The sequence below is a fragment of the Lineus longissimus genome, chromosome 18 (assembly GCF_910592395.1).
Source record: "Lineus longissimus chromosome 18, tnLinLong1.2, whole genome shotgun sequence".
In the NCBI taxonomy this organism is placed as follows: domain Eukaryota; kingdom Metazoa; phylum Nemertea; class Pilidiophora; order Heteronemertea; family Lineidae; genus Lineus; species Lineus longissimus.
This window is the reverse complement of record NC_088325.1, coordinates 14808127-14830304: the sequence shown is the minus strand read 5'-3', so window position 1 is coordinate 14830304 and position 22178 is coordinate 14808127. Positions and strand designations below refer to the sequence as shown.

Genomic DNA, 22178 nt, shown 5'->3' with positions numbered 1-22178 from the left:
ACTTCACACGTAGTAAATATTTTATGATATTTTTTATCAAGTGAACCATGGTTCATTCAGGATGATTGTGCAATCCACAGCCGACAAAGCCATTATCTGAATTTTTCATCTCGATTTCCCACAAGGGACTCAATGAAACCTGCAGAGCTGCTATAAATCATTTCATTTTTATCATTTCTTAATCTGTGACATCAAATGCATGCTCTATTCTGAAATACGTGCATATCTGTTGCGTGAAAAAAGGGATTTCAATGCACAATAAAACTGCATACGATTTATACGAGTTATGTTTTCAAGCATGTCATCATGTCATTTGATATTGGTTTTGAACAGCCATGCGTCCAGTCCAGCATGGTTTATTAGATAGTCATATATGAACAATACAGTGGTTTTGGTTTTGAACGAGTGAATGCATATTTAAAGGTCTCGTTAAAAAAATTGAAATTGAAAATGTTTCAAACGCCCTCATATGTGATAGACTACCAGCAGGCCGCAGTGGCGCTACCGTATTCTCCAACGGAGCACTGGATGCAGAGCGCTCAGAGCCTCAGTTTATATGTCTTACTCTAAGTGGCCATTGCGACCTCGCTTGACTGTTCCCACTTCATCAGACAGTTCCTCAATACACGAATGGTTTTGATACTAGCAAAGCGGGAAATTGTTCTGCATCTTTAAAACTCGAAAAAAAGCTGCGTGCTCCTATAATCATCACAGGATGCCACGTTCATCTCCTGATTATGTATCTTATGAATTCACTTTGCCAATATTGTAAAAGGGTCAATTTTAAAGGCCATGTTAAAACTGAACATGGTACATATGGCACAAAAGACCCCATTCTGACAAGCTTGCACGTGAGGTGAAAAACTGAAAAATACGTCCACTCACAACAACGGCTTCATGGACTAGTGGGTAAGCCGGTAAGGATCAAGTGGCGAGGGTTCCTAGTTCAAATCCGCTCCAGGGGTATTATTCATTTTTTTTCTTTTCATGAGAGCGTCTCTGTGCCCCTGTGAATCACGACCAGACCGCCAGAAAGACATGCTAATGTTTATACAGATAATATCACAATTGAAGTTCATCAGAGGCAACACGACCTGTAATTTTAAATAACTAGGTCGTTATTTTTCTTTAACGACTTACAAGTACAACAGCATATTACAGTAATATGCTACTCGTCATTTTTCTCACTCAATTTGTCAGGAATGTCCTAAAAAACTAGTAGGGGTATATGTACCGTATAGGTTAATATAGGTTAATTGGAAAAGATGAGTTCTGGTAATTTCCGAGCGAACATTACTCGCTATGTGTCCCTAACTGTATGTCATTAGGATGCATACATACTAGATAATTGGCGATGTACAGATACTTGTACACAGCAGATAGATTTTAGTGAAAAACATTAATATTTCATATGTCAATGATAACTCGCAATACTTTCGTGAATGAAGTTAAATGCTGGTTTAACTTGTGAGGCAGTAGACCAAAACGAAATTTCGGTATCACTGAATTCCTTTAATTAAGACTAAAAAAGTCATCTTACTGAATTCATATTACCAGAATCAAACTTACATACAAAGTTAGTACAGAAATCAAACAACATACCGTCATAGTTTAAGTGGAATGGTTGATCGATATATATAATTTTCACTCGGAAATGATCGATCTGTGGTCGAGTGTATCAATTAAGATCAGTGAGTAGGCATCAGGTCTAGACAGACAATAATACTGTAATCTGGAATAGTTTATATAACGCGCAATTGTATGCCCCGTTGCTTATTTGATGGAAGGAAAAAATCTAACCGATCAAGCATCTTCGGTTGGCTATCAACGATCCAGCGAAGGTATAGCGAAGGTAGCCTGAACGACCTTTCGACTACCTGTGGATACCAAATATTCACAGAAAAGAAACGATCATACGCGATCGCGATGTGTCCGCGTCGCCACGAGTTCGTCAAGTGATTTTACACTTATGATTGCCAGTGATAGCCATAAATTACAAGTCATTGGCAAAATCACTGTTGAACGTGATATTATGGTCAATGATGGTTAAACTGTTGTCGTTAGCGGAGTAAATCAATACAACATTCAAAAATCCAATACTTGCCATTTCCATGCTGCGAATGCTGCAGGTTTTCGGGTCAAATAGCTATTGAGGAGCAAAAAACTACTAAAATACCTTCCATTGTATGCGACCAGCCGATTTGCTAATATTAGGCTGGCATATCGATAATTGGAGACGAAAGTGGTAGGAAAATTGCAAGATGAATCGGCATGGTTTTAACTTGTATCTTTTACGCCGATCTGAAGCGCTCAGGTAACCTTTGAGCTGCTGTAAGCTGTAACTGATGGGGTTAGGGGCGTCTCAAACTCCAACTTCGTCATTTTTCAATGAACCTTAACCGAGTCGCAGGCCGGAGGGCTCGCTCACTAGCAGTTTGTGTTTCGGCAAATATACTGTGAGCAAGGCCAGAAAACCAATTGGTGTCTTTCTTTCATAGCATGTAAATGGTACAAGTTGCCTCGGTTTATCAATAAAGTTCATTCATAGTTATTCCCAGTATTCCATTAGTCTATGAGGTGGTTCTGCTCGATGCATAACATAAAGTCAAGACATTGACAAAGTTTACGTAACAATTTCTCCAAAAGCGTTTGCTCCACAATGCACAACCCGTTAGAGAACCCAGCGAACTGTTGTTGAAAGTCGATTAAAAATATCCCTGGCTGTACCAACCGCGGAGCTTTTGCTGTTTGAAAAGCAACCGACGCATGGGCGGTTTTAATTAGCCTGGCTAAATAGCTTCTGGACAACGGACGAGACCCAAAAGGGGAATCATCATAATGGCTTCGTTCTGGGGGCGTAATCAGCTTCTTTGCCAAAATGCATGATTGATTTCCCCGATCAGTCTTTATGGGTTTATTATGAAGTCCCCATGCCTCCTGCGATTCCAGATTCAATTAAATTATTTTTGCGCCATCTGATCAGGTTTTATTTGGTGGCCTCGGCTTTTTACCCATTTAAAATGATCATATCCCGGATTCTGGTTGTGACTTTGTCCTCAATATACTTTAATTGTGATTAAGAACTGACAAGAAAGTGAATTTTGAAAAGGATTTTGTAAAGGAATAACAGCCTTTTAACCAGCTGCTACCGGGAAGCGTGTGGCTTGACGGAAGGACTGCCTGTAGGTGGGAATCAGGCTTGATTAGCCTTGCCAGTATCACTGGTATACATGTAGGACTGACACGTTATGTCATGTGGTAAGCAATGGTATGATCCGATAATCTCGTATAAGCACCTTGGTCGCCTCTCTAATACGTTCAACTGCAGACAAACTGAATACAATAAAAGTTGAATCGAAAGTCCCTTCTCTTAAACAGACCCGATGAAGAACAGGCTCTGTCCCCTCTTTAGTCAGGGAGTTCAATTAAGACGTAGCCTTGGGGTCCAGCTGGACACAATCGCATCATCAACGACATGTGGCACCGCAAAATGAGGATCTTGCTCCACCTTAACTACATGTATGTTTGATTCACCTATATTAATTACAGTAGAATGCATTATCAAAGCATATAAAGGACACTTATGAATAAATGCAGAGCAACTGATTCTGATCCTGTGTCTTCTCAATCAGATTAAGCAGCATGTAACCTTTTTGACTTCGGCTCTTGAAGGACCACAGCATGAAAAGGGTCCTGCATTAAAGGGCCACAATTAGATTGAACGCTTATTTACTTATAGAGTGGTGTGCACAAAGGGAATATTCAAGGATGGATGAGTTTTGAGTTTTCGTCTAATTGGCACGTTTATCTACTTCCGGGAGTTCGTCAGATACATTAAGGGAATCAGGGAGGTTTAGTCATTAGTGGGATGTCGAGGGGTTGACAATCAAGTTTTAATTGCTAACTTCCAGATTTCTCTTTGACAGTTTGCTTGTCGCATATACTGCGACTGTAGAAAGAAATCTGAAGCTGTTTCTTATGTTCATCATCAAAAGACCACCTAAATAGGAACGACAGCAATGCTGAATAAGAACAATCAGTATACATGTGCCTCAATACGACGAGGAATGTAACCACAGCTTTTAAACAAGTTAAAGGGCACGCTGCTCTCAAGGCGCTGCTCTTTAGAGAGATGAAATTTATAACTGCGTGGATACAATTCCATGCTGACGTATCTAGCCAGGGTTTGGGTCAGGCTTAGGCTCGTGTATCAACTCAAATACCTGTCATAGACGATCACCAACACCCACCAGACCTGGTCCAGTGTTTAAACAACAGGCTACTCTGACCACTCCCGCAAAGGGAAGATTAGTCTGAAATCTCAACATCTAAATAGTTCCCCTGCTTCGTTAAATCGCGTGACCCCTGACTCTCAGATGAGCTATATCTATGACATGACTAATTCATCCATTATGCAATCAGAAAGGGGACAAAATCTATCCAGATCAGAGATCTGAAAGTTAACTGGAAGAATCCAGAAGATTATAGACAATGGTTTTTCATTGTTACGATATGGGTAACCTTGAATGTGATTGTGATCCATCCAGAGGGTTGAGAACCTTCACGCTTCAGTGATTGTGACTAAGACAAGTAGCAATGAGACTATCATCAGTTATCGTGGCCTTGAGTGTCGCCCTTTGTTCAAATATCCAATTTATTTTATCAACGTATGGTGTTTAAGGTTAGTTCACAACATCCTACAGTAAATACGAATTTCAATAAACATTATTATATGAGCGTTCTATAATGTCAGCAAATAAAGCTTTGCAGTTGTAAAAAAGATAGAAATACAAACTGACGTCGAAAGGAGGTAACCTATATCTTTAGGGCATACCGGTTACAAATGAATCCAAATCATAAGCTTTCGTATGACAGCAATACGGTTAGGACCAGCTAAATACACTTGCTGTCGCTTTCATAAACACGGAGGCTATTGGGTACAATATGACGAAAAAACAGACGAACTCGCAAGGGCCTAGGAGGAAGGCAGCCCACGTTCTCCAGTTTGATAGTAGATTTCTTTCATATATCTATTTGCTTTAGAAATCGTGTAAGTTTTATTCGGATCTCACCAACTCACTATTGCTTTGTCACTTTATTCACGTTACTTCGATTTCGTCAACAACACACGGTGTTTGACCTTTATTCTCCTCAACATGCCAGAAGGAAACATATACCCTACAAAGATTCGGATTTCAAAGGCCACTGTTATAGATATGTGGTTTTCTTTTTTACCTAGATCATTGGGCATGCAGGACATGGCCAGCATTCCCGATGTCATCGTCTTGCTACTCAGATCTGCTATCGTAAAAAAGCTTGCAGAGACAAAAGTAATTTTGAAACAGGTTAACACATAGGAAAATACGACTCCAGGGAATAGTTGCCATGACCAATTTTTGTACTTTGTATGATTTGCATCGCCTAAGGCTGACGTTACATAGGCCTCATTCGTTCACTTCCCACATGTCACGTTCCCCTTAATGCGTTCGTTCCTCACTGAATGCATGCCACAAGGCCGTGCATTCACCGAGGAACGTTAAGTAAAGCTGGAACGTGACATGTGGGAAGTGAACGAATGAGGCCTATGTAACGTCAGCCTAAGGCCGGATATGACAAGATGTTAACACATAAAACACATTCTAGTGAACACTTCCGGGTTGTACGATGGCCCTGGGATCTAAAATAAGATAATATTGTCACCATAACAAGATATACAAGAGCATTTAGAAGTCTATAAGTGTTTCAATACAAAGTGTCTGTCATGCTAGTATTCAAGAGATAATATGTTCTAAAGCATGACTTATTTGTTTCAACAGATTATGATATAAAACATTGCCCACATAATGTGCGGCTTCGATCATGATATGTAATATCGTTTATTGGTAAATCGCAATTTTATACTTTAAATATCATATTATTTCGTTACATCACATGAGGAGAGCTTTCATTGATCCTGCATTTGTGGCCTTTGAAAGACGAGTCAGCAGGTAGCTTTCAGCGGTGGTCCTACACTGCGCCGAGATCATGCGGTTTATAGTCAACTTGGGTGGGGCTGCGAATTGCATGTCGCGACCACAAATAGTATAGAATTGGAGAAGAAAATGTGCCATTTGAATACTAAGGCGATTGTGGCATCTATGCGATTATGATTTAAAGAATGTTAAACCCATATGTGACCCGTCACAGCAAAACCAGGCGCATGTCGCACAGAAGATGATCCTAAATGACACCAGGAGATAATGGAAGAAATAGGTGTGCTCGTATTTCACAAAAGGCAGACAATAGAGAAATGAACAAACAGTCCGTCTCAACCTGCCAAGCTCAGAGCGACATGCGCCTGATTTTGCTGTGACGGGTCACATATCGTTTTCTCATGTTCAGGGCAGAAGTTGAGCACACTGTACACGATGTATGCACAGCACCATCTGTACCAAAACTGCTTATTCTAAAAATAGCACAAGGGAAATACCACTATTATTCAAAACAGTACCAGCAAAAAGGTAGCGCCATTGGTAACAGACAAATCATCAGCTATTATTGTTGTTAGTTGTATTTTTCAGTTCAAAATCTGCATTTGGTTAGTTTGCATGATTGATGACCCTCAGCACCATTATGCATTGAAGCAACACACCACCTGTCTATATCGCACATTTATATTGTTTACCACATGATCATGCAGGTACCCAATTTCATAGTTGGAATACTAGTATCAGTGTCGAAGAACCAATATAAGTGCCAGAGTATAACGTTTTGCTCACTTGTTAAATTCTTTAAATGGTAGGCTACAGCTCACTAGTTGTCGGGTGGCCTTCACATTACGCCCCGGCAGAAGTGGAAGCCCCGAAGAAGAGCTGTGAGATTAAACAAGAGTGACACGCGCCGCTAGGGATATAGGATTTCTAACCCGTCGTCCTGCATACCCCACATAATACCCCATGCAACGTGAAAACCATGGGTGCCATCATAAACTAAAAGTGGCATGCGTCAGGTGTGAAGACTCTACCGCCCCCGGATTCTTTAGTGTGAACAAGATATCAGATATTGAAAAGTGGCTCGTGGCCCCTTTGAAATCTAAACGACCACTGATGGCTATTGTGCAGACCCGGAATGTTTTCTCAAGGTCAAGGTTAGCCATATTACAACCATTTTGTATTCATGCATTTTGCAATGGTGACCTTGATATCATGTTGTATTTGTGATCATCGCTGGATTTTCTTGAACCCAGAAGGCAAACCAGCTTCGTCACAGGGTTTCGCTTGTCCCATCCCACCCAAACTGTATGCAACTTTGCTTGAACGACATCGCCTAGTGTGTGGGGCGGACCGACGACGATGTAGTCGGGTTAAGGAACTTCCCCACGGTAGGCCTACTTCACCCTTGAGTACACTAGAAACAGAAACAGACACGGCGTTGAGAATCATTTCGCCGTTGAAAAAAAGCTTCAATAAAACAATGCAATGCATCATTCTATTGTCTTGTTTTTAGGACAACACATTTCATCAAACTCCCTCATATCATTTGATACAATGAAGAATACTTTACGATACTTAGGCTAATTAATTTCTTTTTATGGAATAGAGCCGTCAGCCTGCCACATGACGTCGTCAAATGAGAGTTATACGATTTTCCATTGACAACAACCTTTTTTGTAGCTTGTGAAAAGACAAACCTTGGCTACAAGGGCGACTTCTCCGGCAATGAAAAATCGCGATATTTTGTTTCTTCTCTTCACCCGAGGTTCCAACAACATAAAGAACTCCGCTTTTACACCGTGTTCCAACAGCCAGCAACAACATGCAAGAAACACGGACGAAGATTACTCGCAGCAGAGAAATATTGTGACATATTGTGACTTGTCAGACCAAGAAGATGGATGGGTGACCTTGATGGCCCTCCAATGGACCAAGAAGGTCTGGTCATCTGTACCCCAGGTTCTCTTACACTTTATATATTTCAATGTCAAATGACTGATCATAATTACCCACGCACTATTGTCACAAGCAGTGTACAGACTTCACGTGGTTGTTCATATGGAGCAGATGAAACTAAATTTAACTTAAATGAGTCACTTTCGATTTATTCTGGGTGCTCATCGCTATGGGACAGACAGCAGACATCCCCAGGGTGCAATTGAGCATTAGACGACATGGAGTGTTCGAGACACACACGTCTGGCCGGGGATCATGGACCTTATAGCCAGCCAGTCCTGCTGATCTTATGCAGTGTACTTGCATGAACGTGCATGCGATCTTTCGCTGCAGGATGGTATTGCTGGTACGACGGACAAGTGTTGCGGAGACATGGCTAGGGCCGTACATAGTTCAGTTCCTATAACTTGATGCATTAAGTGCATCAAATCAACTAAGTGCATTGAATCAACAGCATTACGTACACTTATACATATCCCATGCCCAACATGGATCGATCTATAACTGATTGAGTGATTACCTAACAAGACTGTTTTGTATTTTCTCATCAGGTCACATAATCTAATCAATCATTTATATTATCAACATCAACTATTGCATCACCAGCACGCTAAATGACCATCACGGAGGCAGAACGCACACAAACCCCGTATGTATTCAGGGAAATTCTGGTTGATGTTGACCGACAATGCTTCCGAAAGCGCTGAGCAGAAAAGTCTCCATGTATTTTAGATATTTACTGTTACACAGATTGTGTGCTGTTGGACATGATGAAGGGATAAGCATTTTCCAAATGACCAATGCTTCCAAGTACTACAGTACCGTAGAGAAAAGTCGGCATCGGCCAGATATTGTGCCATTACGTATATCTCTGCCGAGCCAGGATATCGGGTCAATTCGAGCTAAAGTGACCGACATCACGTTTGAAGGCAGTAGTGTACAGGGCCGTACTCAGCGGGACACAAGAGCCTACTGCCCCCTCACCCATCCCAGACGTATCCGAAATGCGTGTTTCTCATGCAGATTGGGGAAAAAGTAATTTACGACCCCTCCTCCCAACAGCCGCTTGCGCCCCTCCCCGCCCCCTTAAATATGACAGCAATCGTATCAATACACGGCTTCGCTTTCACAACATTTCCATAAAGCAGATAAGCATTTGATACTTTTTACCATCACATGGGTAAACAAAGCAACAAAAGTGCACTTGGTATGTTCACCGCTATCAACATTATTGATATCATGGGCGACCCCGACCTGGGCAAAGAGCGTAACTATCATTCAATAAATTGACTTCATGTTCGCATGATTAAGTGACCCGATCCCTCGGTGGGAAAATCATGATAGGTACACAATGTTACAGCATTTGGGAAGCGAGCCACAAATAACAGACATTAACAATATGATGTGCTTTGTGAACACAGAGCGATACAGTTTGCCATGGTGTAGCTAAATTTGCAGCCCACATTTTATTCAGAATCAAATTTGGAAAAAAATGAAATACGCTCAATGACGTAGGGCTTCTGCATGATAATGGCTCGGTTTGTTCGGGGATATTGTTAACATGTCTCCCGCTGGTAAAATATGGCGATAGTAAAGCAAATATGATGAATGAAACTTGGCACGCAGAGAACCGAGTTAAACTGTACACAAAGCTACGTTGAAACTAAACAGTACGTACACAGTTTGAATATAACTTTAGATTTGGGCCGACAAACACAGCAGGGGATCTCAAGTCATTCACGTTTGATTGGCGTTCATGGATTGTCATCGCTGTTGAACGATCTTTCTCAATGGTGGAAAGCGCTGTAAGGGTCAATTTCCTCCCCTTGTGGACATCGATGGCTCACTCTGCGATTGTTCTCCCGGGCAATCGCGATTCTAAGCCTTATTCATCTCGGAGTGAAAGTTTAGCTAGGATGCCAGTCTCTGCACATGGCAAAGGTTAACAACTGGAAAGCTTGGAGAATGTCTCTCAGGGTTACAAAAGTGGCTGCCCGAATTTGAGCAGATCAAGTCCAAATTACTTTCATTACATGATTAAAGGCAGCAACCTGAAAACCTTCAAAGCATGACCTGGCGTTCACTACCACCCACTTCTGCCCTTCTCTGACATTTCTCAAAAGGATTACTAAGCAAGGCTTGCATTTCGTTGAAATCTTATCAATCATGGCCTTGAGGATTCGAAACGAAACTCGTAAGGCCAGTTCACCACCTCCCTGTAAGGAAGATTGGCCAGAGGTCTTACTCAAATGCTCCCTTTCGATTGGTTCAGTCTGATGAATCCAGCGGCGATGCACTTTTGATCAGCCTAAAAAGTCTAAAAATATATGTCAATGTCAGAGACTAGAAATGTCGCTTTCGATTCTCTGCTCCTCATTGATTCTATGATGCATTAAAAACCACATGCGAACGCGTGATCAGTCAATGAAATTCTTTTGGCGCGAACATATCGATTCGCGCCACAAACATCCGAAGGACATGTTCTGTACCATGCGAACAGTTGCCCAAGAGGACGGCCGCATGGCATGTCACACACGGTACGAGGGTACTTAAGACTGTGTTATTGTTTTAGAATGGTGATGCTTGTAATTTTTATGCAAACAGATCGATTGCAGGGTGCAAAGAAAAACTGGTATCCCTAGCGCAATAAGCATTTTGTCGGTGGAAGTTTTCTCGAGTCCGCCTACCCCCCCCCCCCCCCCCCCAATTTTGCATCAAATGAAACGCCACCTAAAACATATATCATCACTGATGTAACATCCTGAGACAATATTTCCGAAATGCTACAACAAGAACACAGATTCATACACATATATGCAAGAAAATTGCTCAATACTAAAAGGTAGGGCTTTTGACAAAAAATACAATACAGAAAATGTTATTCTGTGCAAACACTTTTAAGTTTGGGCCCTTAGGCTTCGATCACGGAAAGCTTCCAGTAGCTCACGACATACGTGTGCATACGTTGGTATGAAAATAGCACAAAGCTGTAACAAATGAAGCTTATGGCGGTATCATATTCAGGACTTAGGCAACATAGTTAGTAGGCCTATTCCATGTATTCCATCAGAGAGGGTAGGTAATGGCCTGAAGGGATTGAAGAAAGCGATGAAACAGGAAATAAGGCCAGGGTGCTGAGAAACTAACATCTGTCATGGAAAGTTGTAATTATACGAAAGTTCAAAGTTGTCAACAAAGATAACTGATGATGTCATCACACGGTAATGCATTGAATTGGTCAAGTGATCTGAATTTAACCACCGACCTAATGACGACGAAGAGAGATATGTTCATGACGATCTATTTGACGGGAATATCAACGAACATAGTCTGCAAGCTGCAAGCCACAGCATATAAAACTGCCGGAGGCTCCATTCATTCCATCAATACTACTACAAAAGTATCATACAATAGACAATTAACACTTCATTATTAAATGATGGTCTGGAATCGTGATATTATAGCTAGTAATTAAATAGAACATATCATAATTAGTATTTTTTGCTCCAGCTGCACTACGTCTATACTAGTGGTATTCGTATACTAGTATATCAATATATACAATGGTTATGAGCTCCAAGCCATACTGGAGGGCCTAATGACCATTGTTATCTAATACATGCCAGCTCTGGGACTGGAATATGGATACAAAACAAATGTTAAGTGGTTATTGCATAACAAGACATTGGAAAAGGGGTACCGCTTTCAGATCCGCTGATGATGATGGAAATGATGATGATCGGGCGAACTATCAACGATGCCCTGGACAACCCCCAACTATACATTTGTAGACGCGGAATCGTATGTCTGAATTGCAAACTTTAAAGTTTCAAACCAATTTATCAGAATTCTGACGATAAAAAAATCAGTATCGATATTTTGTTCAAAAGGGCTTTATTTTTGTATGCGTCAATCTAGGGATCGATATTTTGAACAATGTGTCTAATTTTTATCAAATTATTTTTTCAAATTTCATGCTGAAAGGAAAAGTGGGACCGGGAGATACTCTGAACTTTAATAAGATAAATACATTTACAGTATTTTTAAAAGCCTATTGATTAATACATTAGTAATGTACATACATTATAATGCTGTGTAATTCGATAATTGCTTTTTTGTGACTGTTATGGAGAACGATTTTTAGTGAATGTCTAACACCAAAACTAATTTTGAGTTGATTTACTGGTGTGTTCCAATAATTGGAAAACCACAGCTTATTTACTTACTAATAGCAGTATCAATAACTTATGATGTTACCAGTACTGTCAGGTGAAGTTAAATGCTACAGTACAGTTTGAAAATAATAAATACTTCTGCGATCCCCTTTTTCAAGCTGTAACATTTCCCCCCTCTTTGTCTGAACGGAGATTATGATGAAGCATGCCAGACCTTTGCTTCTGGTACAGAGGTATAATACATATGCATTCAATAATGCATGAAGAATGATTTAGTCATTGTACGTATTACTTTTAATAGCAAATATATGGTATTGTCCTTTTCACGACCATTATGATGGCAACGCCAAATACGGTCGTCTCTAGAAATACGGCCCCGAGCATCTTCGACGCTAAATGTACGTGACAGATAAAAGATTGAGGAGGATACCGGCCTCCAATCTTTCGCTGTGGACTTCTCCTTTACAAAAGGAAGTTGTCAGGATGGACTTCGATTTTACGAAATCAGGGAGTGGCAGTCCCAAGCGGATGGGTTTGACAATCAGTTTACACCTTTCTCCTGTCATTTTAGACTAAATCACACTGAAGGGACTGGTTTTTTTGCCACCGGACAGTACAATCGGTCCTATACAAGTGATTAACATGACGTAAGAATAAAAAGACTGACAACGGCACTTACCTCCAATTATGTACGCGAGAAGGACTGCAACTTGTACGTATAATGTCGACGACCCCATCTTTGAAAGGGGGCGACTGTCACTATCAGAGCTGATTCTACCTGAAACAAACATCGTAAACATTAAGCAAACATGTATTTTCCTATCGGACTGAACTCAAATCTATTTACTCGTTTTAACATTGAACATGAAAGTAGATGAAGATAGGGCTTGTCATTATCCTAAAACTGTTTGAGATATTTTATGTTGTTTTACGGATATTTATGCGTCGATCATGGATGATTCTCTACACCTTCCCAAGGCGAACCAGCTTGTGTAACGAAGGGTGTTCTAGATCGTTAAGTGTTAAGATAACACCTGAAGTGTTAAACATTCACAGGTGTAACAAAATGCAAGGAAGGCCCACTTGTAAAGAAACCACTTGCAAGATAGTCCTTCTGTCAAATTAGCCCAATTTGTACCTAAATCTTGGTACCCTAACAAAATGAGCCCAATTTGCTCAATTATGAGATCTAAAGTCTCAATCCGCCAAATGATGATAGCGATGATTGTTTCAAGTTGCCTGTTAGTCTCAGGTGGGGGTTAGGGTGTAATTGGGACATTATCATGTTATCAAAAATACAGGAATGTCTTATCCATTCAGTTGCAAAATAGTACGGTTGTGTCTGCTTCATCGAAGCCTTCATAACCAGCGCAGTGGTCATTACGTAAATTCATCAAGTTACTGTTAAAATAATTCAAAGAAAAATAACTTCTTTCTTACTAAACATTCTGGAAAGTTAGTTTGGATGTGTGCTTGAAAAAATGATTTGTACCTTGGATCTGGGCCTGTGATTTCCAACATGCATGCAGCAATTACTGGAAAGATGTTACTTGTAGAAGATAAATCCTACTCGAGCCGTCCATGTAGGCTTGAATCTTCAATAAAGTAAAGTTGGGCCTAAATAACCTTTAGTTTCTAACCTACGATATTTTGGAAGAAACTTGGAAATACTGAATGATAAGTTACATCAGAAAAAGAACTTGTAAAAAGAAAAAATATATATAAAGAACAACTTAAAAGTAAAGCTTACCTTTTCAGTTTCGACTTGTCATAGGCCGCCTCCAAATTTCACTCAAAGAAAGTATCCCGTCAGTTAGTTCGTATATCCGCAAAATAATATACAAGTCGATGGTAAAAAACTCAAAATATCCTATCAATAGATTCAAGAAGTATTATGATAACTCTCCACGATGTTCTTAACCGCGTCCGACTATTACGGCATCTAGTGCACAAATGAAGCAGGCATCGCGCTACGGATGAGAGCTATCGGTGGCGATCTATAAATAGAACGATGACAGATCCTGGAAGTGGTAGATGCTAGAAATAGCAGCTGAGAATGGCGATTGATGCTGGAAACGTGAGAATTTTGCGTAGCTGTTGGTTCCGATAGTTAGCAAGACTCGGACAATGCTGACTTGGTATAATACGATCTGCGATATGTGACACAGTTCTTCAATGCCTTTGTGTTGATGATTCATTATCTTCCCTATTATGAGAGTGGATCGTAATTGACACAGTAACACAGCGACTCTGTCACTTCACCATCGATTGCGGCAGCTGCGTACTGAGTGCTGCAAGGTATTGAATCGTGCAACAACACACTAGATTTCAATAATAACTGCCATTGAAATCAATGGAACCATCAATAAAAAAACTTTAAAAATAACTGTTCAATGCATATAATGTCATGAAGTAGGACACAGGTGTACACACATACACATGTCAATGCATACCATGCTGTAAAGATCACTTTGTTATCAAAGGAATTCTGTATCAAATGGGTTGCATATAAATTGAAAATCGGAATCAGACACAGTGGCACTCTCCTTTGACCATGTCACAAATCACAATCGTCTGCCTGAATTAAAAATCATGGTGGTCCTGTGTTTTCATTGCCTCGCTTTCGATTTCACGTGACGAAATATGCGCATGCTGCTGCGACGGAGGAAATCGATAGAAACTGCGAGCTGTCGCTGGTTGCCTTGACAACAGTTTTAAAGATTCATCATTGTTTTGTCGTCCCGCTGTAATCGACGCTTACTCCATCTGAGGAGCAATGGATGAACTGATCGCAGCAATCAAGCTGCCCGATGTAAGTTTTCCCGGCATGCATTTCTGCGTGTATGTCAATTTTCCATATTGGTGCTCATCGTAATCAATGACGAAGGCAGGGTTCAATTGCAAGATATTTCACTGTTATAATTCACATCCTCTTGCTTTGTGACGGAAGAGGTTCGTTACTTCGTCGCCAGGAGGCGGAGGACGTCAAGTTAGTCAGGGAGATCGGATGCAAATTTTAAGTCAAATTCTAATTTTGATTAGAATTTGAGTCAGCTGCAGCTTTAATAAATGAATCCAGGGAACGAAAGTGTCAACACTATCTCGACCAGTGCGGTGCAGGTTGCAAACGTTGCCACACGGATTTGAAAGAGTTGTGTAGTCGAATTTGAAAAGAGTACTTTGACTTCTTATCACAACTTAAATCTTATTATCCTTGTATATTTCATGTGTCTGTACAGTTTGTATTGAAATTTTGTGAGAAATTGTTTGAAAGGGACTTGGAGTTAAATTCCATACATGGTGTCAATGGGACTTGAAGTTTAAAATGCCATACGTTGCCTGAATTGGACTTGAATTTAAATTTCATACGTTTTGCGAAGTGGACTTGGAGTTAGATCTCATACATTGTGTGAATTTGACTTTGGAATGAGATCACATATATTAAGTGAATAGGACTTGGAATTAGATCCCATTCTTTGTGTGAAAAGGACTTTGAGTTACGTTCAATACGTTGCGTGTATAAGACTCAAGCTAATACGAAAAGAGAACACAACCAATATTGACTACCAAGTGAATTATTGAGTCTCTGCCTATTACACTTAATTCAGTGCCATATGAATTTCAAGATGGATTTGAAAACGCTCTCACTTGTTGTGTGGGTTTCGTGTCTGAATTCTGGGGCCACATCAGACGCCACATCAGAAGCCACTTTGGGACAAGGTAGGCCGAAAATGTATCGTGAATTGTGAATTTTGCATAGTTTGTCTTTTTGATATATCCGAGAGTTTTTTTTGCGTTACTAGGTACATTGACTTGAGTTTTCGCAAAAATGTAGTAAATCAATTTTGCTGGGTTTTTTAATGATGAAAACCTGAATTTATCTCTGATTAAGCTATTATTTGCACTTCGCAACCTCATTTCTTTTGTATCCAGTTTCTGCGTATAACTTTGTATCTCCTCTTGATCAGAATTTTCTACTTAAAAAAAAAAGATTTTTTAAAAACTTTTCTCCAATTTTGGCTTGAAGACATGTCAAGTTTTTGTTCAGCAGTATAAAGAAGCGTTGCCGTTAGTGCAGGTCACAGTCACCATGCAAGCACGCCAATTCGATTAAACTTGTCATTTATATAGTATCCGTGTATTAGCCAACAGAGGTAATCCAGGTGTACCATGGGTTTTATTTATTTAAGTTTTCCAAAGTTTGGATCGAACGCAATAGGGAGTAGGCCTTAAACCTGACACGCATGCATAAAAACCCTAACGGCCAAGTTAGAAAACACAAACGCCCGACCACCAATGACCAACTGCACTTGAAACATGATAGACACCCAGCGACTGGTCTCACTTGACTGCACAGACAACAAGTTTACTGACGAGACAGGTCACAGAGACGCTCTCGTGGAAAAAAATAAAAAGAATTATTCCTCGAGCGGGTTCGAACTCGGCACCCTCGCCACTTACTCCTTGCCGTCTTACCCACTGTGCCATGAAGCCGTTACTGGAAACGAACATACTTTTCAGATTTTCATTTCACGTACAAGTTTGACAGAATGGCGTCTTTTGCACCATCCGTACCACTTTCAGTTTCAATGTGGCCTTTAAAATTTGCCCTTTTACAATATCGTTAAAGCGAATTCATAAGATACATAATCAGGAGATGAATATGACACCATATGACGATTGTAGGAGCACGCAGCTATTCTTCGAGTTTTAAAGAAGCAAAACAATTTCCCGCTTTGTTAATATTAAAACCATGCCTGTATTGAGGAACTGTCTGATGAAGTGGCAAGATTACATGAACTGATGGTCGTAGCTGTACTCCACCTCAAGTGCTCTTTTGGTGAATACGGTCGCGCCTCTGCGGCCAGCTGGTAGTCTATCATATTTGAGGGCGTTAGAAACATGGCTAACCGATCGTTCAAAACGCGGCGGACGGTCGTTAGTGTTTTCTAACTTGGTCGTTGGGGTTTTTATGCATGCATGTCAGCTTTAAATTCATCATCGGGTGTGACAAAATGATTAATATTTGATTCACCATTTTTTGATTCATGTAAATGCCAACTGATGTGTGATTGCATGGTTATCTGAATCAGTGTTCCATGAAATAAATTGAAAATTAAAAACGCTTGTAAAGGAAATCTACCAATTGCGTCGAGTGTATTGTTGTTAAATCCATGGCAACCGTCGCGTAAAACGCAACTTAGCGGACCGTTACATCGGTTCTTTGTTTAGCTAGTAAACACAATATTTCATTTAAATTATTAATTTGTACACTTTGGATATTGCAATCCACTAATCGACACTCGAGCCATTTTAGATTGTGATCCATCATTTGGGCAAATCGTAGTCTATGAGTAACATACTTTATCCCCGAAATCGTCACCCGAGTAGATTTGAGTAAGACTTTATCCCAACATTGATTGTATAGGACGTTTAAACGGCTGAATATTTTGTTAGTGAGACAGTATATTATTATAGTTTTACTTTTATAATGTAAGTTGAAAATATTCAAGTCCAGCGCGCCGTTGAATTTCGACATGAAAGAACATGATACCATTTTCAAAGATGGCCACCTACAGCCCAGAAAGTAGGTCAAATTGCGATGAATTTAGCCATCCACATACTGTACATGGTGAGCAAACGTCCATCATAGTTGACGGACAAGACGTGATGGCAGACGACAGACTACAGACGACGGACGATAGACGACGGACGATAGACGACGGACGACGGACGACAGACGATGGACGACAGACGACGGACAACCTAACCGAAGTGGGCTAAAAACGCCCTGAATTTCTTAAATTTCTACTTATTCAATTTACCACTGATATTCCGAACACAATATAATACGGACAAAGTTTGTTCATGCATCACATTTCAGGCATCTAGCTTTTGCACTTTTTTTGTTCGACAGGTATATCAATTATAAAACTACACGCCAAATTTCGTAATTTCAATATCCTTATGAAAATAAGTCAATAAGCGTGAATCTACCTAAACTACACTTTTTACACACACAATTAATTGAAAAGCGTTCTATCACTTTAAATATTATCCCATGTGGTAATTGATATTGGTAACGTTTAACGCAATCGGTTGATTGCTGACACCTGTGAAGGATGAACAATCAAATTGCTATTATGAAATTATGGTGTGTTTTGTTCTGCTGTATTGACCGCACGAACAAGATGGTCAATAGGCCGAAAAAAAGTAAATATTTTATTTTTATGTAGTCCAGGTAACCTCGACCCTATCCGCCGCGCAGCGTAGGGTTGAGGAAGCCTCGTTGATTTAACCGAGGGGAGCCATACATTTTCAGTGCATACAGTGGATGCACTGTCATACCGAGCGCTCTGATATTGCAGATTATTCACTTGGATCGAGGTTACCCATCCTACATAAAAACATGTGACCGGACACCGGAAGCTTACGCCCCCAACTCGAGTTCATGACGAGTGAATTGCCGTCAAATTCCAGTCTCTATTAAAATAGTTTGACGTCACAAGGCTAGCCAACCAATCAGGCCATTGTTTCGTCAACCAGGCACCTCGCATTTCGTCCCTTCTGGGGACGAAGTATTGGTCTGCCACTGCACATCCCGACAACCTATAAATACACGCCCAATACACTACAATAGACTGCTATAGCCAAATATAGCCTCCCGTGCATTTCCCGCAGGAGCGGTCAAGCTGGCCAATAAAGGGTAGAATATTTCCCTTGTGAGCGAAAACCCTGGGACCTATATCTTATTGAATGGCCATTTCTTCGAGAAAAGATCATAATCTCAAACTCTGCTAAGTTTTGTTGCGATTAAATGAATATTAAAGGAAATTTGGCGATGGAAACTTGACCAAGCATGTATAATCATTTCAGTTGAGGCTGAAATACATGTAGATATTCACTTGACTTTTACTGACTGTCTGAACACCGTTATATACACGGCCACACAAACAAAAACTGATGATGAGGATCTTTCAGAGAAATCAAGATAGTATATTTCCACGAAAATCACAAATTCGAAATTCTCCACTCACCTTTCGACTCACCGAAACACTGTGTACTTACCCCCTACTTGCGATACTGATACTGCCATCTTGATCCGGAACGAGCTGGACTATCACGTGTTGTACTCCGACTTCATTTTACGTGCAGATTCGATGCTGATCCGACGAAAGAATATTATTAGTCCCTCCACAAGTTACGAATGAGACACTGAAGAAGTGAAATACGGCACTGTCACATGAGTTCATAGAATGTCTTTGCCAATTGCAGGCCCGTGTCCGCCATCATATACATTTGAGTGGGTGACCTACCCGGGTCAAAGACTCCTCCTCACAGGTGACAACAGTGTAGATCTCGAAGCTGTGCAAACTCTGGCACTGTGCCAAGAGGCGTGTCTCAACCAGAGGCGCATACTGTGCTTGGCGATCAACTTCCACGACAAGGCGTGTACGGTCTTGTCACACAACAGGGCCCTGACTTCAGCGAAGCTTACGGCGACCACGAATGCATTTTATAAAGAGTGGCGTTGTAAAGGTATTAAATTCTTTTTTTAGATTTTTTAAAATTTTTTCTACGACCTGAAAGATTACGTGGGATCGGGCTAGAAATTGATTGGTGTTTACAAGAATGTTTCGGGAGACAGCGCAAGGCCATTAAAATGTAAATTGCCTAACAAAGTCTCCTTTAAGGTGGGTTTCAAATACCGTGATTTTGACCGAAAAGCCTGTCCGTAAAACTCTGCTAAACGGACAACTTAGGTATGTTTTTTCACAAACATGGCTTTCTGCAGGACTCGGGATAATTGAATCTGAAACTAATTGAAACTGAACTAAAACAAGGCGTACCCACAGGCCTGCTGAAATCCACAAGCCATGATAAAAAATGCCTCGCAAAACTAGTGAAAATCAATATCAGAAATCAGCATTTGTGTAAAACTTCAAGCTGCCGACATATTGGTAAGCAGGGGCATTATCCCCAACGGCTGAGTTGTTCAAAACCACGTTAGCATTAACGGCGCCGTTAATGCAAGTATCAATTCATGTCTTGTACCCCCCCCCCCCTCCTCAAGGGTACGACACCTTATCACCCTATAACGACATCTTAAGGCTCAAGCATCACCCTTTTTTCACCAATGCTACTTTTTCTTTCGTCAAGACATCACCATCAACAATATATCAGTTATCACCGTCATATAAAGTAACCGAACTAATTTTACTGGGTAATGCTGTATGTTCGACAAGACATCGACACATTAGCATCCTTATTCTTTCCAGCTTCGCCAAATTTTCACTAAAGGAAAAATAAATACTACTCAAGCATCGGCAAAGATTAGTGGTGATAGCTTAACTACCCTTGAGGAGGGGGGTACAAGAAAAGAATTGATACTTGCATAAGTCTTAACGTGAATATTTAATGGGTTTAGCTGAAAGAGATAACGTCCTCAAGGATAGGTAAACGTTAAGGATAACGTGACTTCTGTGCTTTTGAACAACCGGACCCTGGACAGGTAAATTAAACGTCCAGGTTGACCCTCCAAAATATGGTCAGTGGTCACATATGCCTTAAAAAGTAGTATCTATAATATTTGCCATTATTTGAATGTTAAATTCGATTCACCATATACCGATGGTTACGAGTCGCTTTTATAAAATTCTTTTTCAGATGATACAATATGTCCAAGCGACTTTAAGATCGAGTGGTCCACGAATCTTCCCACTACAGTCATGAAGGGACGGGATCGCAAGACCATTACGGAGGTCCCCGACAAGGCCACCTGCCAGACACTCTGCCAAGTCGAGACACTGTTCCTGTGTGCATCAATCGAGTACGCAACGACCAAGCTTGAATGCAAACTGAGCAAGGACAGACGGAGTACACTGCCCAGAAGCCTTGAGGTTCTGACGGAAGTAGTCGCTGACGTTGAATACTCGGAGTGGAATTGCGTTGGTGAGCTAAAACTTCCACAGTTCCATTTTCAAGGAATTGTTGCAGGGCTATAATAATCCAAGTGGTTTTGCAAAGATAGACATCACCGATTAATACCACTCACACTAAACTAAACACGGTAAAAGCTTAATTTAAGCCCTTAACAGGCCTAATTATTAGGTTAATAAGTGGGACATTTGCAAATAGATAACTAATCTTCACCAACAATTTGCTCATTGATAATTTTCACATTTACCTCCGCCCCTTTATATCAACAGATACTCTAATTGTTCCCTTTCTCTTATAGCCAAGGATGCCACGAACCCTTGTCCCCCAAACAGCGTTGTGACATGGGTGATGACGGACCACACAACCATAGACACAACGTATGAGATTGCCCAAGACGTCACTTTATCAAGCGCGGACGTGGAGCCTTGTAAAACGGAATGCCTAAAGCAGAAAGAGTGCAAGTGAGTCCTTCAATTTGCTACATGTAGTTTCAAGTATAGTATAGGTCTTTAATCCATATTTGCTAATGTGCATTAAAAAGATAGACATAAAAAAAACTATCATTAGCAACCCATTGACATGCCAAACAATATGTGATGTTTCCTAGGTTAGAATGAATATTTAAAGAGCACTCAACAGAAAAAGCATTCATCAAAACCCCGGGGAGTGCCAGGTCCATTACGCTACACGACTGAACATCGCCTCCAACTATTAAAACAGTGGCCCAAATTCATAAAGGGTGTTTAAGGGTTAGACATGTACAACTTCTCTCTAATCAGTTTCAGGGCCTATTCATATTCTGTGAAGATTCACATCAAGGGCCAGAATCTGTCTATTCAGTAGTTAAACGCTGTTTTAAGCTAAACACCCTTTATGAATTTGGCCCACTCAGTTTTTAATCTTTTTTCATCCCTCCCGTAGCTTGCGCGCGACCAACTTTGATAACGAATGGTTGTTTTTCGAAAGTGGTCATCACCAATAATGGCCAACACAAAGCTTTCAGATGCTCATTTTGCAGAAGAAATTTGATATCCTTTTTTGCAATAACAATGAAAGGAAGCTTAAAGTATACATTCTTAATATCAAATATGTTTATCTGGGGGAGATGGTGAATTGGTCTTGTGTAATCTGATTA

The 22178-nt window shown here is 40.5% G+C and overlaps 1 protein-coding gene across 1 annotated transcript in view; it reads right to left on the bottom strand.

The window, feature by feature from the left end:
* Window positions 1-14725, bottom strand: part of LOC135502318 (uncharacterized) — a 52878-nt gene extending 38153 nt beyond the window's left edge. Inside the window, exons 1-2 of the mRNA XM_064795043.1 lie at window positions 13854-14725; window positions 12783-12881 (exon numbers count right to left, since the gene is read on the bottom strand). Coding sequence (XP_064651113.1) covers window positions 12783-12840 — 58 coding nt within the window. The 5' untranslated portion in view covers window positions 12841-12881; window positions 13854-14725. The remainder of the gene's footprint in view (window positions 1-12782; window positions 12882-13853) is intronic.
* Between the last annotated feature and the right edge of the window lie 7453 nt (window positions 14726-22178).